Genomic DNA, 15,280 nt, shown 5'->3' with positions numbered 1-15,280 from the left:
TGAAGTTGGTGTCGATAGTGCAAATGTACAATAATGCAAAGACACATAGACATTGTGTAATAGCTTTGTTCAAACCCTGTATGACTTTAGACAGTTTATCATTTTGACACGTGTTTTCTTTGAATCACATACAACTTGTCTGTGTTAATGAACACTGTATTTTCACTGAGTGTGCTCCTTTAGTTAAGATATCTCGTGTCTACCGAAGGACTGTGAATCTTCATGTAATGGGTGATAACTCCTATGTGACACTACGATCAAAACTCACAAAATATTATTTGTTGTCAAAAGTAAAGTTACAGATCCCGTCAATATGTCTCTTATCATGCTTATTTACTGACTGACTGACTGACTGACTGACTGACTGACTGATTGTCTGACTGATTGATTGATTGATTGCCGGACTGACTGACTGACTGACTGACTGACTGACTGTCTGTCTGACTGACTGACTGACTGACTGACTGACTGACTGACTGTCTGACTGACTGACTGACTGTCTGTCTGTCTGTCTGTCTGTCTGTCTGTCTGTCTGTCTGTCTGTCTGACTGACTGACTGACTGACTGACTGACTGACTGACGGTCTGGATGGTATATATATATATTCCCCGTCTGACTGATAAATAGATGGAGACAGCTAGAAAACATACACGATTTAGTCTATTCAGTCGTCTAACATTTGACGTCACTTGACACTATTATAGTTTGTTGAATGAATACATCTCATATCAATAACTATTAAAATTTCATGTATCTTTTAGTTGTAATTTAACCAATATGTCATTTCGTTAAAGTGAATTTATGGAAGAGCGTGACGGGTTAAGCTAAAGTTGGAATATAAATGCAAATATTTGTACCCTCACGTGCTATATACTACTTTGCATGTTCATGAACGTCTAGAAAACGTATCCACTGTGAACGAGCCTTTACACACACACACACACACACACACACACACACACACACACACACACACACACACACACACTCTCTCTCTCTCTCTCTCTCTTTCTCTCCCCCCCTCTCTCTCTCTCTCTCTCTCTCTCTCTCTCTCTCTCTCTCTCTCTCTCTCTCTCTCTCTCTCTCTCTCTCTCTCTCTCTCTCTCTCTCTCTCTCTCTCTCTCTCTCTCTCTCTCTCTCTCTCTTTAAAATCATATGTAATGGCATACTTTTGCAATTTGAAATAAATACAATTTGAGCTATTGTTCATGATGGTGTTAAAATTATTTTGTCTTTTCTCAGACCTTCTTAACAGTCCCCAATTACCGAAAACAATAATTGCATTGCTCAATGTCTACAGGTCAGCTCTATCTGCCACATCGTCTCAACAAACATTAACATACCAACTGATTAGAATTCTACACCAACATAAATATGTTATATATTCGGTTAAGTTGTCATTTATAGCTAACTCTCAACAAAACAACGAAAATACGAAAGGATTTGACATTTTGACATGCACCCTTGTCTGATACCAATCTTATAATCAAAACAGTCTTCGATTATTCTTCTACGTGCCGTTACACGGAACACTAAATGGTACTTAAATTGAGTATATATATTGAAGGCAAAACTCTAAGTACCTTTCCATGTAATCATAAGTTAATAACTCTATGCCAAAGATAATCATTATTCACTTCATCAAATGTCAAATAAAATCAGTAAATAGACAATGTATACGACCTCCTCTATGTGAAAGACACACACATATCAAGGATGGAAAAGTAAATAAATTATCTGTGGCAGAGTAACATTGCCTTAAACCTGTCTGGGCTTCAACAGAAATGTTATTTTTTTTCGCCCAACTAAAAAAAACCCATCCATTTGGTATCTACCAATGTCATACACAATGTCAAATCGTCAGTTAATTCTGACTCAATGTCAATGATTAAAACTTTTAGATTATCTTTTCGCAAATACAACCGAAGGTCGTTGACCGGTGCATCTCGACGATCGATATCATCACACATAACTTACGTTTCCAAGTTATTGAGACTACCAACAGCACAGATAACTGAGTATCAATCAATCAGTAAAGTCCGTATTATATGCAAAGAAGATGACAAAACGATATTCATGATATTGAAGACACAGCGTCTTGGGCGTTGAGACTAACTCTTCAATCCGTCAAAGGTATCGGTTTGGGTGAGTAGAATTTCTCTCCTTCCCACTCTTTCCTACTTCAATCCACAGGTGATTATGGGCAAGTAACTGTTGATAACAACATCACATTTAGCAATAATATGTAGAGGAGACGAACAGAGCTTAAAGTCGTCATTACAGAGACGAACCCTTTCGTACTTCAAGGCGTTTCTCTTTGACAGACTCTCGGTACACCTGTGCCAAGTTGTTTACTTTGACAGACTCTCGGTACACCTGAGTCATGTTACTGCACACTTCTCTCTCGTTTCTAATGTTCTGCTTGACTGTAGTTTTCCTTGTTCCTTTTTTTCCCAATGAATTGTCACCAACTGATTGCAAATGACTTTTATTGAAAATGTATATTCATATTTTTTTCTAACATTTTGTCTGCAACATAATATTTAAATGTGAGCCTTGACTCGACTTTATTTTCACTGTCTTAGATGTTAAGTTACTGTTTTGTAAATTGATGTTTCGTTCGTTTGTTTGTTTTGGGGAGGGGTTAATAATGTTAGCGGTCCGTCGCAAGTTTGCAACATAAAGTGTACATAAGGATTGTCAACTCATATTAAAATTGTTTGTCAACATCAGCCTGAGATACAGTTTACTATAAATATAAGCAATGCATATTTGCGTGATTTCCTAAAACATTTTAAATCAAAGATTATCTCACTATTCAATGATCAATTATCCAAATTATTTGAAACCCAGTTTTTGTATAATGTCCTGTCCTGTATCTTGAACAAGAGAGTACAGTAAACACTAAACTATCTGGTCAGTTGGTTCTATAGACTGTAATACGTCGTGACGTTTCGCCCTCACCAGCCTCCTCTCAGGGATTGCCTGGTGTTTGAGGGTGGCCCGACAGACTATTGGTTCTATTATTATTATTTCTATTAGTATCTTAACCTTTGCCCCCCGCCTTACTAACAATCTTTGGTTTGGGAATATTAACAACTTTATCGAGATTACATAAGAAATTATGTGTTGACAGCGCCATCTTTGTTTTACCGATGATAGCCTATCATATTACAGCTTAGTGTACAATGGAAGACTTTAATACATGATCACAATGATTACCAATCGGGTTTTGGATTTTGGATTTTGCAGAATCATAGTTCATTGTTGTCACCAAAAATGGTACGTGGCAGCTGTGCCCTTTCGAAATTACATATATGTACAACACCCCCCCCCCCCCCACACACGCACACACTAGTACAATTGCTCAGTACGACACCCCCACCATACACACACATCTACAATTATAAAGTACACCGGTACGAACCATTTGATTTCGGGGGGGGGGGTATGGAGGAAGTAGGTATGGGAGCAATTTTTTTTCCAGTCAGAGTGACAATTTTTTTTTCTACTGTCAGTCCTGCATCAATTTTTATTTTCAAAAGGAGTAGCAGTGCAAATTTTTTTTTAATTAGTCATTAAGTTTGTAATGCGTTGTTCATACCTATACCACGTCACAATGGTTCACAACTGTGCCTCTAAATAACTTGTTCTGTGCAAGTAGAAGAATTAGTAGTTAGTATGAAAGACGTCTGTCTACCAACCATACATCTGCAACTTAAATTTTTATGTACAAAAGATGACTGGTAAAATATCCCTGAGGAGCTGACTGATCTGGGGAGTGCTGTACTCCTGACCCCTGTGAATTGCTTTCCTTTAAGCCATCATAGTAGTACCAGGAACCAGAAGAAAATATCTTGCATGTGTAATGTGACACTAGTTTATTGACTCCTGTCTTGTTTTTTAAATTGTCTTAATTTACAGAAACCAAATAGTCCCCTTCAGATATTGACTGTGCCATTGAGATATTGCAACAAAAATCCTGAAATATGTTTTGTTGGGTCAGAAAAGGAAAGGAAACTGTGTGTGCATTTGGGTTTAAAGCAGAGCTATATAGTGCATGCTTTAATGATAAGTGCTGGAAAAAAAACTGGAATTTATACTTGTATTAAAAACATTGGCGGCGCACCGCCAAAGAATACATGAGAATGAGGTTTCCAAATTTGCTCATTTCTGGTGCAGTGTGACAATTCTTTTTTCTTTTCTGTCTGTTATGACAATTTTTTTTTCTCAAGCCATTACAGGATCAAAATTTTTTTTCTTGTTCACCTGGAAACATTTTTTTTTCTCAAAATCCTCAAATGGTTCTCCCCTAATGATTAACTTCAGAGTCCGTAAGAGATTTCTCTATTTATAGACGTTGGCTACACAAGGGGTATCACATTTGAGGCCTAACCTGTACTTGTATATACTTAGCCATCAAAACTTTCCCTTCATTTTAATTTGGGGAAAGACCGCTACCCCTCCCCTTTCCTCCCCTTCATTGTGCATTTTCAGTAATACGTCTTGTTTAATTTTCAGACTATATCGGAATTTTAATAACCACAGTAATCACAGAAGTTGAGCCTGTCTAGGTGATAGAAGAGTATATTGCTACCATGGAAACTAAAGAAAGGGAAGCAAATTCTAAAGATGAATCTGCCACTACTGTACAGCATAAAGAGGTTGATGCTAATGATGACACAATGGAGAAAAATGATATAGAATTTGGACCACCGTTGTTATGTGGCTGGTTTGGTATTCGACCACAATCTTTGCAATGGTTTAATTCAATAAGTTGGCTGGTCGGTACAGTCAGTATGTTGTGTTTTACCCAAGGAATGGTTATGTGGGTTTGTACCCATCAGTTTGACATCAATAGAGACTCGTTTCCAGCTGACCAGCACCCAACTGGGAGTCATCGTAGCTACCTATGACATCACTGTTTTTGTTCTTATCATTTTCGTCTCCTATATCCTTGCATCGCGGAACAAACCTCGATGGATAGGCATCGGATCTGTTATCATCAGCCTAGGGGCTCTCGTGTGGACCATCCCTCATTTCACTACGGATGAGTATGAACCGGGCACGGGAATCGATTACTTTCCTCTCTGCAGACCGAATGAAAATGTCACGTATGAAGATTGCGATGATTCGAAGCAGTCCTTGTCTAACTACTTCTATGTGTTCCTTGCTGCTCAAATCATCATCGGCATCGGTGCATCTCCGATTTACACTGTGGGTTACGCCTGGGTTGATGAAAACAGTACGATTCAAGACAGTGCATGGTACATGGGTAGGTATCACATGATTATTAATTCGCTCGCTATCCAATCAACATAGCGTACATTCAATTTTCTCTTCTCTTGTCTTGTCCAATAATATAATATCTTGTGTCCAATAATATTTTATGATTAGAAGACTGTGCGTAGCCTTTACGCTCGATTACTCATGAAGGTTCCCCTCCAGCGGAAGGGTGGGGGCGGCGCTTGAACTAGAAAATCGATCTGAAACTTTTTTTGATTGCATCAATACAGATGTCATTACAACCCCCCCCCCCACCCATGCCTAAAATAAATATTACATTAGCCTAATACGCATCGTAAAATAACATTAATTAATTACCTGGCTATCGATGACGTCACAGGTGTTCTCAGTACCATGGCAACATTCGGGCCAGCCGTTGGGTTTGTCATCGGAGCCATACTTCTAGGAGTGTACACAGATCTGAATGTCGAGTAAGTACACACACACACACACACACACACACACACACACACACACACACACACACACACTCACTCACTCACTCACTCACTCACACGTACGTACGTACGTACGCACACACACACACAAACAAACAGACGCACACACACACACGCGCGCGCGCGCACTCACGCACGAACGAACACATGCATACAAATGCACATGCACACACACATACATATATACACACATACAAATACACATGTGCACATGCATGCACCTACACACATATGTACATATATACACATACACACATATACACATACACACATGCACATACATGTACATATACACATACACATACACATACATACACAACATGCACATACACATACACATACACATACACGCACAAATACATACACACACATACACGCACACACATACACATACACATACACATACACATACAAATATACATACACATACACATGCACATACACATACACATGCAGATGCACATACACATACACATACACATACACATACACATATACATATACATACACATGGACATGCACATACACATGCACATGCACATGCACATGCACATGCAGATGCACATACACATACACATGGACATGCACATACACATGCACATGCACATGCACATACACATACACATGCACATACACATACACATACATACACATACACATACACATACACATACACATACACATACACATACACATACACATAGAATCAAGAGCAAAATCTAAGTCAGACACTTTACGATAGACTGATTGGTTGCATGGTTGGTGGGTGAGTGAGTGAGTGAGTGAGTGAGTGAGTGAGTGAGTGAGTGAGTGAGTGAGTGAGTGAGTGGGTGGGTGAGTGAGTGAGTGAGTGAGTGAGTGAGTGAGTGAGTGAGTGAGTGAGTGAGTGAGTGAGTGAGTGAGTGAGTGGATGGATGGGAATATGGATCTGGGCGGACGGACGGACAGACAGACAGACGGACGGACGGACAGACAGACAGACAGACAGACAGACAGACAGACAGACAGACAGACGGATAGACAGGCCGACCGACAGACATGCAGGCAGGCAGACAGACAGACAGACAGACAGACAAGTATGTTCAGACACTATCATTTCTATGTACTGTTGGGAACATTTACGTTATAACAACGAATTGTGTATCTATTCTACAGAACTGAGCTAGAGCCTACAGACCCCGTCTGGGTTGGAGCCTGGTGGATGGGATTCTTCGTTGTCTTCATTTTGGGTCTTTTAGTTGCTTTTCCAACCAGTGCCTTTTCTCATCCGGAGCTCCCTGGTAAGTTTTATTAGGGCAAGACTTGTTAATCGTGATTCCAAGGAATAGTCTACAAGATTCACTGTATCGTTCTAACTTATCAACCAATCAGTAGTGACCGATCGTAGGCAGTGTGATATTACATGGCGTGTCTAAAGACTAAAACCGTTGCAAAAATAATAATTAAATTATTCAAAATATCAGTATATATTATTTTCCCATTCAGCATCTAATAAAAATAATTCAGTCTTCAAAATGTGCGTTTGTGCGTTTACCAACCGATATCTCATATCCAGGCAGCAATGACATTGGACCACATGTACTCATGTATAGCCTAGACAAAATCAGTACCGGTTGGTTAGGGGGTATAACCTCAGTTTATAAGTGCAGTGAGTATTAGGAAACTTTCTAGCCTGATGCAAACATGTCTATTTTGATCATCATCAGTCCAATATAATTCTACGTTAGATTTCTTACTTGATCTGTTACACTACAGTCTGTAACATTACATTCTGCATCGTGTCGTATATAGTTAGATCGGGATAACATTACTAAAAAAGAAAATAATGGGTTGAAGCTTACGAATTTTCTGCGTGTATACTGTAATTTTTGGTGTTAGGTGTGTTGGACCGGGAGGGGCGGGGGTTGAAGAGATTTATGAAATGTGTTCAGAATGCAAAACCCCTCACATTAAAAAAGATCAAATTTTAAATGAACCAGCTAATTGCAATGTTTGCACAATTGTTTTGGATGTTACACTCTTGTGTACTGTAAAAGTACGATGAAGATGCAGAACCCCGTTTTGGGCTTGAACGTCATTTCCGTTCAAATCAAACATTTAATAAAAAGTGGTTATTTTCAAAATGTATAAAACTATTGGAAAAAAAGTTATCATTACACACTCACGTGACAAACATATATGGAAATCCACTTGTAGATGCAAGTATATACAGTAGTGGCAAAAATGAAAATTCGTTCTTTTTCTTGTAAATATTTGAAAAACGAAAGTTTTACTATTTCTTTTTCTCAATAAGTGGCTATAATGAAATTCAATTTATTACGTGTTATCACAGGTACGAAAAATATTCGAGACCAAAGAAAATCGCAAGCCCATCAAGACGGTTCAGAAGAACTAGTCAACAGAGAAGACTTTGGCAAGACTTGTAAAGATGTATGGATTGCTACCAAAATTCTGTTTAAGAATCCCCCCTACATGTTTGTTAACATAGCTCGATGTGCCAGTGGACTGCTGCTGGCCGGCTACACACCATTTATGCCGAAATTTATTGAGAATCAGTTTGGTGTAACTGCACTCGTTGCTGGCCTTGTAACAGGTGAGTGTTGTAAATTGTAGAGGAGGCAGAGGAGGCGATCAGGCTAAAAAATGTAAACATGTACTACGAAGGTCAATTCAAGCTAAATGACGATGGTAAGATAGCAATGCACGATTAGCCGACATCTACATCGGATTTTAATCAGATTGTAGAGGAGGCGATCAGGCTAAAAAAATGTAAACATGTACCAAGAAGGTCAATTCAGGCAAAATAACGAAGGTAAAATAGCAATGGATGATTAGCCGACATCTACATCGGATTTTAATCAGATTGCTTATACTTATACTGCACGGTTTTCTTGCCATTATGTTACAGGAATGCTTGCCATCGTTGGTGGCGCTGGCGGCGCTCTACTTGGTGGATATATCGTCAAGAAGGGGAACTTGGATGTAAAAGGAAATATCAAATTTTGTTTAGCTATAACCAGTGCAACAGTAGTCATCTCTCTATTCTTCTTTCTAAGATGTCCTGACGAACCAATGGCCGGCGTTTCCAAATATTACAATGCATTAGAGTAAGATACAAACTGTTGTTTTTCTGTTTTGCTACCACCAACTTCATAAGTTACAAACTGTTTTTTTCTGTAACAAACTTTTTTTGTATTTCTACCACCAAAGTTACAAACTGTTCTTCTGTTTTGCTACCACCAACTTCATAAGTTACAAACTGTTTTCTTTCTGTTTTGCTGCCACCAACTTCAGTAAATACATGCATACTCGAGGCATGATGTCCACGTCACGACACAACGGAGTGTTGCATATATATAGGCCTAACAGACTGCTTCATATCTGTCAACCAACCAACCAACCAACCAACCAACCAACCAACCAACCATCCAATCAAACAATCAAGCAATCATTCTACCTACAAGTAACACTGAAGTAAAGCACTTTCTTTATGTGCTACACTCGTTTATAGCATTCATATCAAGTGTAAAAGTATGCTGTTGCAATTGGTTTACAAGCCTAGCATATGGCCTTTCTAATGTTGTCAATTAGCAAATGAACCTTTACACTTGATATGGATGCTATAAATGATTATGGTACATAAAGAAAACGTTTTACTTTAGTGTTATGTGTACAATCAGTCAATGAATTGTGAAAACACCTCAGCATCCATCTTAGCAGTTTGGTCGTTATAAACCTATACCAGAACTAAATATTCCTTCAGCATTCTTGCATATTTGTGTGAAGGAGTGTTTAAATTTTAAGCGATGGAGCAAGATATGAAAGTTGTATTATGATCTTCTATGTTTTGTGTCTGTATTTGGTTCATATTAATTACAATTATGTAATTTTATTTCATTTACAGCGACAGACCATTGACTGAAGTAAACTTGACGAATCGCTGCAATGACGATTGCCAATGTTCTACTGTGACGTATGTCCCTATCTGTGGCATGAATAACTTACAATATTTTGACGCCTGCCACGCTGGTTGTAAGGATACACCTGATGGGATTGTAAGTGGTCGGCAAAAATGATATTAGCGTACATAACATGTATTGCAATTGGGGGTTAAAGTTACATTATTGTGCAATATACACATATCCAATCATATTGGTTGTTTTGGACCACTCCAAAAAATCAGCCTTCCCCAATTCAATGAATTACGATTTCAAATTATTACCTAACTACTTATAGAGAAGAATACATTTCGAAGATTTCGAAATTATATTTAAAAATCAAATAGAAACTTTTAATGCTAGTGTTTTAAAGTAACGTCTCTACAAAATGTTGGATCTAAATTCCAGATATGTTGTAAAACTCCATTTCTATCTTTTTTTGTTGCAGTACTATTACAACTGTTCATGTATCAGACTGCCTTTCCCTCCTGACGCGTTCCAGGCTTTTTATGGAAAATGCGACCAAGATTGTTGGCAGTTTCCTGTCTTTTTAGTTCTGTTCACAATCAGTATGGTTGTTGGATTTATGGTCCTGGCTCCTCTGGCTGTACTTAATATGCGGTGAGTATCTTCCAATAATGGTAACCAATGGTAACCATACGTAATATCGACGTCACGATGGTTGGGATGATGGATTTCAATTTCCCATGTTCACATTTCCACTACACATATAGTGCGCGGGCCGACCCCTGAAAAACCTTCTAGAAATAGGAATTTGTTGTAGGGGGTCTTATATGAGAGATACGGGGTCGCAATATCACTGGATATAGAAAACTGGGGATATGTCTTGTAACAGTACACACAGTCAGATAACCTGACGAGTTGAAATTGTTCTGTGAACAGTCATGTTACTTCTGACCTTTGACCTTAGAATACAACCTTTCTAGTTCTCTTTTGAATGATTTATTGTTGGAAATATGACGTCATTCCTTTGATAAGTATGAATCATTTTCCAGTAATGTAAATAATCTGTTACATTTTCTATAATCACGTGCACAAATTTGATGGAGTACTTGCGATCACCTTGAATCAAGAAGTATTGATTAATGTCCACTATATCGCTATGTATATTATAGGATGGTGCCGGACAGTCAGCGGTCATTCGCCTTGGGTATTTCATCTCTACTGTATCGACTTTTCGGTAATTTAAGATATTTTCTTTTGTGAACGGATACTACACTTGTTTGGTGATTGGGTGGATTCAGACTGACGAACGAACGAACGGACGGACGGACGGACGGACAGACAGACATACGGACGGACAGACGGGCGGACGGACGGACGGACAGACAGACAGACAGACAGACAGACAGACAGACAGACAGACAGACAATAAGTCACATATATCGATATAATAATAAATGTTTCCTCTGGAATCTGGGACACGAGGTCGGATTTACATTTAATAGATCAGTGTGATAAACAGATCAGGACATCACCGTCACATCAGTTAGAATTCCTCAGATTTTACAGAGAAATGGGAGAAAGTTTGAGATTTGGTCAATGATTAATAGTTATTAGTTCAGGATAATACATGATATTTGCTCACAAGTTTAAATTATCCTACTATAGGTATACCATGAAGATAAATATGTATAATATCTTTAATACGGTTTCATTTTGTCATAGGGTCTATTCCTGGTCCAATTGTCTTTGGTGCAATCATCGATAGTTCCTGTGTAGTCTGGCAGGAGACGTGTGATGAGAGAGGTTCGTGCTGGATCTATAACAATACTGAGTTTGCAATCAAGTGGGTTGTGACGGGTCTCATTTTCTATTCAATTTGTATTATCTTCTACCTTCTTGCTCTCTTCACGTACAAACCACCGAAAGATGACGAAAAAGATGCTGAAATTGAGAAGGCTCCAGAAGGCATGGAAGGTGAAACTGTCGCGGCGACGAAGAGACAACAGAGTACTTCTTCCTTGGTGGGCTACCAAAACGACACTAGTGACAAGATGGCTCAAACTAATGACATTGAACTTGAAGTTGGGGGTGAATGAACTGATGAAGATAGTGATAAATAAATGATACAACTATGATTATAAGTACAGTACAAAAGTTTTAAGTAAGTATATACCGAATTGTGGCCCGGGTTTAATGTTAGTTGTTATACGGGTTTAGAACAATTTTAACGAGACCTGTCATTTGGGTTGATTTCTAAACTCTGCTCATTTAAGACTAGCCATATCTCTATGTTTCTCATTGTATTTTTCTGTATGACGCCGTCTACGGTTTGAACAGATAAAGAAAATCATAACATCACAGATGATAAGATGATCTAAGATGGCGATATCAGTTACCTTTAATAGTGAAAGGTATCGTTTATCGCCTTGACCTTAGTAACAAGACCAAAATGGTTCATAGTTGCCTTCTGACTTTCAAATTGTAATTTCTAAGGCATTTAGACTTTTACAAGTACAAGTATGAATTTAAACTATCGCCAACATGTACAGTATACGTGATCATATCATAAATTTGGAGAGATTTGAATAATTTTTAGGGAAATTGGTTCTACGGCACATTTGACACAATTTTGAATACAGCTAAATTAGTTTTGTTATCTGTTTGGGTTAAATATTGAACGTTAGAAAGACTACACAAGGCATGAAGACTGATGTCAACCAACTGCCATTTTATGCCGATTTAAACAAACTATAAATATATATAATCGTCATTTCTCATTTAGATAGTATTTCTCCATCGCACATGTTTGTAATACTTTTGTACGTTGCTTTTAATTCGTATGTTTTTATCACCTTAATTCCGTATGTTTTTATCATCTCAATTTCATAATCGTCATTTCTCATTTAGATAGTATTTCTCCATCGCACATGTTTGTAATACTTTTGTACGTTGCTTATAATTCGTATGTTTTTATCATCTTAATTCCGTATGTTTTTATCATCTCAATTTCGTTTGGTTTTTTATCATCTCAGGCATTACGAGGGACATATTTCTTCATTTTGAAGTATTTGTGTAATTTTTCTTCTAGTAATAAACAATATGGGGAACATTCAAATAACGAAACACGTGCGATTGAGATTTTATTGAGGTGTGTGTGCATAAGTTCTGATGTGTTTATATTGTCCGCCACTGTATCAATTCTATCAGTAGTAAAGTAGTAACCAACAAACATATGTCTGAATTGGCAGTCTTCACGAGAAAAAAATGTGATTTTGCTAATCGATTTTTTGAATAATGAAATGAATTATTAGTATTTGGAGTGAAATTGAATTATTTTCCTGCGAAGACCAATCCTGAATTATACAGGGATTATTTCATTCTAGCAACTATCTGATCGTCTGGAAATTCTATCATAGTCAGTTGTATCACTGCAATGAAACTGACTGTAAGTTAGAGTATACTAGTTAAAGTTTTGAATACACCAAATTGGTACGTCGAGCCGTTCCGCCCTCCGGCCACAGGGGTTGACCGATGTGTGAGGGCGCCCCGTCACGGCGTACCTTACCGACTAATTAATTGGCTGATTGAACGGAAAGGGATACGCCAACAGACTTCTTATGTTAACATTTGCAAAAGTCGAAGCTGTTATAGCTGCAACTGGAATGTTTTTTGAAAATTATTTGTAAAGTATGATTTACTTGTACCTATGACCCCTTATATTAGGTTCACCTGTTCATAGGTCACGTGAGGTGTATAGTGTGTCAAATTGTTGACAAAGACTGAAGTGTGCAGTCGAAAATTTTAAGTTCAATTTTCGAGTTTGTGCTTGGAACAAAAATTCAATTCGATTCTATGATTTACCAACAGACACTAGTAATATTGTACACCCTGGACAATATAAAATCCATTGTGGGTGAACACTATTTTTTGTAGCTGTACACATATTATGATGCAATATATCCATTAGAATTAATGTTTGGTCCACACCCGAAATTCAGCGCTCCGCCCAATGAATCACGATTTAAGTTTATCACTATGATATCGATGAAATTGACATCTAGTTGATATTTACATGGTATTTTTAATTTCAGTTAAGATATTGCTGGTTGTTTGTAAAAAAAACTATAATACCCCAGTTACCGATAGTTCAGCTTTAATAATCACCCCAGATAGAATCAAGGGATTATAGCTTACACATTTATAGACCTTGACACGATAGCAACAAAATTCCATCCAGGCGTTGATTTTTATAATGATAAAACTACGTATTTTCTGTTATCTTTCTGACGCTGATAAAGGTCAAAAGGTCACACCAATCGTAAACTATAGATAAATAACAGTTATATTATAACGTTTCCACGTTTCGAAATCTACATGGGTGCAGTACAGTTATGTAAATAATTAACCCCTCCACACCGTGATACAGACCACGGTACCCGTCGCTATCATTTCCTACTGATGACATCATTCAGACAGAACAGATGTATTTTCCTCATTGTTGCCAATGAACATCAAAGGTGAGTACAACGGTTCTAAGTTTCAAAGTGAAATTATATGGAAAAGCTCTACATTTCTGTGTGTATATCATTTGCAAACCAATACATGGGGTCCTGATAGAGCGTGAGAACTATACAGTTTGCATCGAAATGTGTAAATATAAAATGGACAAAAATATACGAATTTGATAAATAATTGATCGAATCCTGATTGTAGAACCTCACTACATACAAGAGTGTTGCCGATAAAACAATTTAAGTTTGCCTGTTATGTGAATACCATAAAGTAATCACCGTATCCAACATCACTTATATTTTTCGTTCAAAATGAAACATGAATTTGGCAATTCCGGTTTCGAGATTTGTCATTTATTAAAAAAAAAGAAGACAAATATTCACAGAAGGTAAAATCTGTTAATAGGGTTATTGTCATGTACTCAAAATGTCGCTTTGAACATTCGCAGACTAACCCCTCATTAAGCTATAAACAATTGTTAGGTGATAACAACTTCCGGGTGACGGGTGATGTGAACATACGTGTCTTATGAGGACAATGCAATGGCATAGGTAACCGTTACAGTACCCCTGTGTGTTGGGTCCAATATAACATTGCAATTTAATCTTCCATCCTCCCTCCCTCCCTCCCTCCCGAAAGATGTGTTCAGACATGGTTTTAGGCACATACCTTCAAATTATGCAAAATTGTGGAAAGGTTTACCGAGACAGGAACACAGACAAATTTTGAATCTACTAATAGTAAGTCTAGAATCGACACACATATATGAGCAACACTGTCCAATGACGTCTGAGAACTAGGCGTGACCGTATGAGGTCACAGTGACGTCATAAACAGAAGATGGCCACCGAGCCGAATGGCTGTCATGATCCACACTTAATAAGTATATTTAGAATATTGGATATCACGATAGTTTTAATTTGACAGCTATTACATTGTAATTAGTTATCTTCCAAGAGGACTACGTCTGCCAGACCCACCTAATATGACGCCCTGACCTTGACATCCAAATATGTAAGATACAAAAAGTTAATATGTACCATATTGTAAACAGTTCTGACAGGTTTAGCTACAATTCTACCATTGTTTTATACCAGTCTAAAGTAAGTGGTAGCACAG

General features: G+C 37.8%; 1 protein-coding gene and 1 pseudogene across 1 annotated transcript in view; both read left to right on the top strand.

Moving 5' to 3' along the window:
• LOC144444882 (solute carrier organic anion transporter family member 4C1-like) overlaps nt 1–34 on the top strand; it is an 8,101-nt gene extending 8,067 nt beyond the window's left edge. The window contains exon 9 of the mRNA XM_078134431.1: nt 1–34. This exon is cut by the window's left edge and continues 367 nt beyond it. Within this exon, the coding sequence (XP_077990557.1) occupies nt 1–34 (34 nt within the window).
• A 4,564-nt stretch (nt 35–4,598) lies between these two features.
• LOC144444880 (solute carrier organic anion transporter family member 4C1-like) lies at nt 4,599–11,745 on the top strand (annotated as a pseudogene).
• Nucleotides 11,746–15,280: the final 3,535 nt, after the last annotated feature.

This window comes from Glandiceps talaboti, chromosome 13 (genome assembly GCF_964340395.1).
Source record: "Glandiceps talaboti chromosome 13, keGlaTala1.1, whole genome shotgun sequence".
Classification (NCBI taxonomy): Eukaryota; Metazoa; Hemichordata; class Enteropneusta; family Spengelidae; genus Glandiceps; species Glandiceps talaboti.
This window is presented reverse-complemented; position numbering and strand designations above follow the sequence as displayed.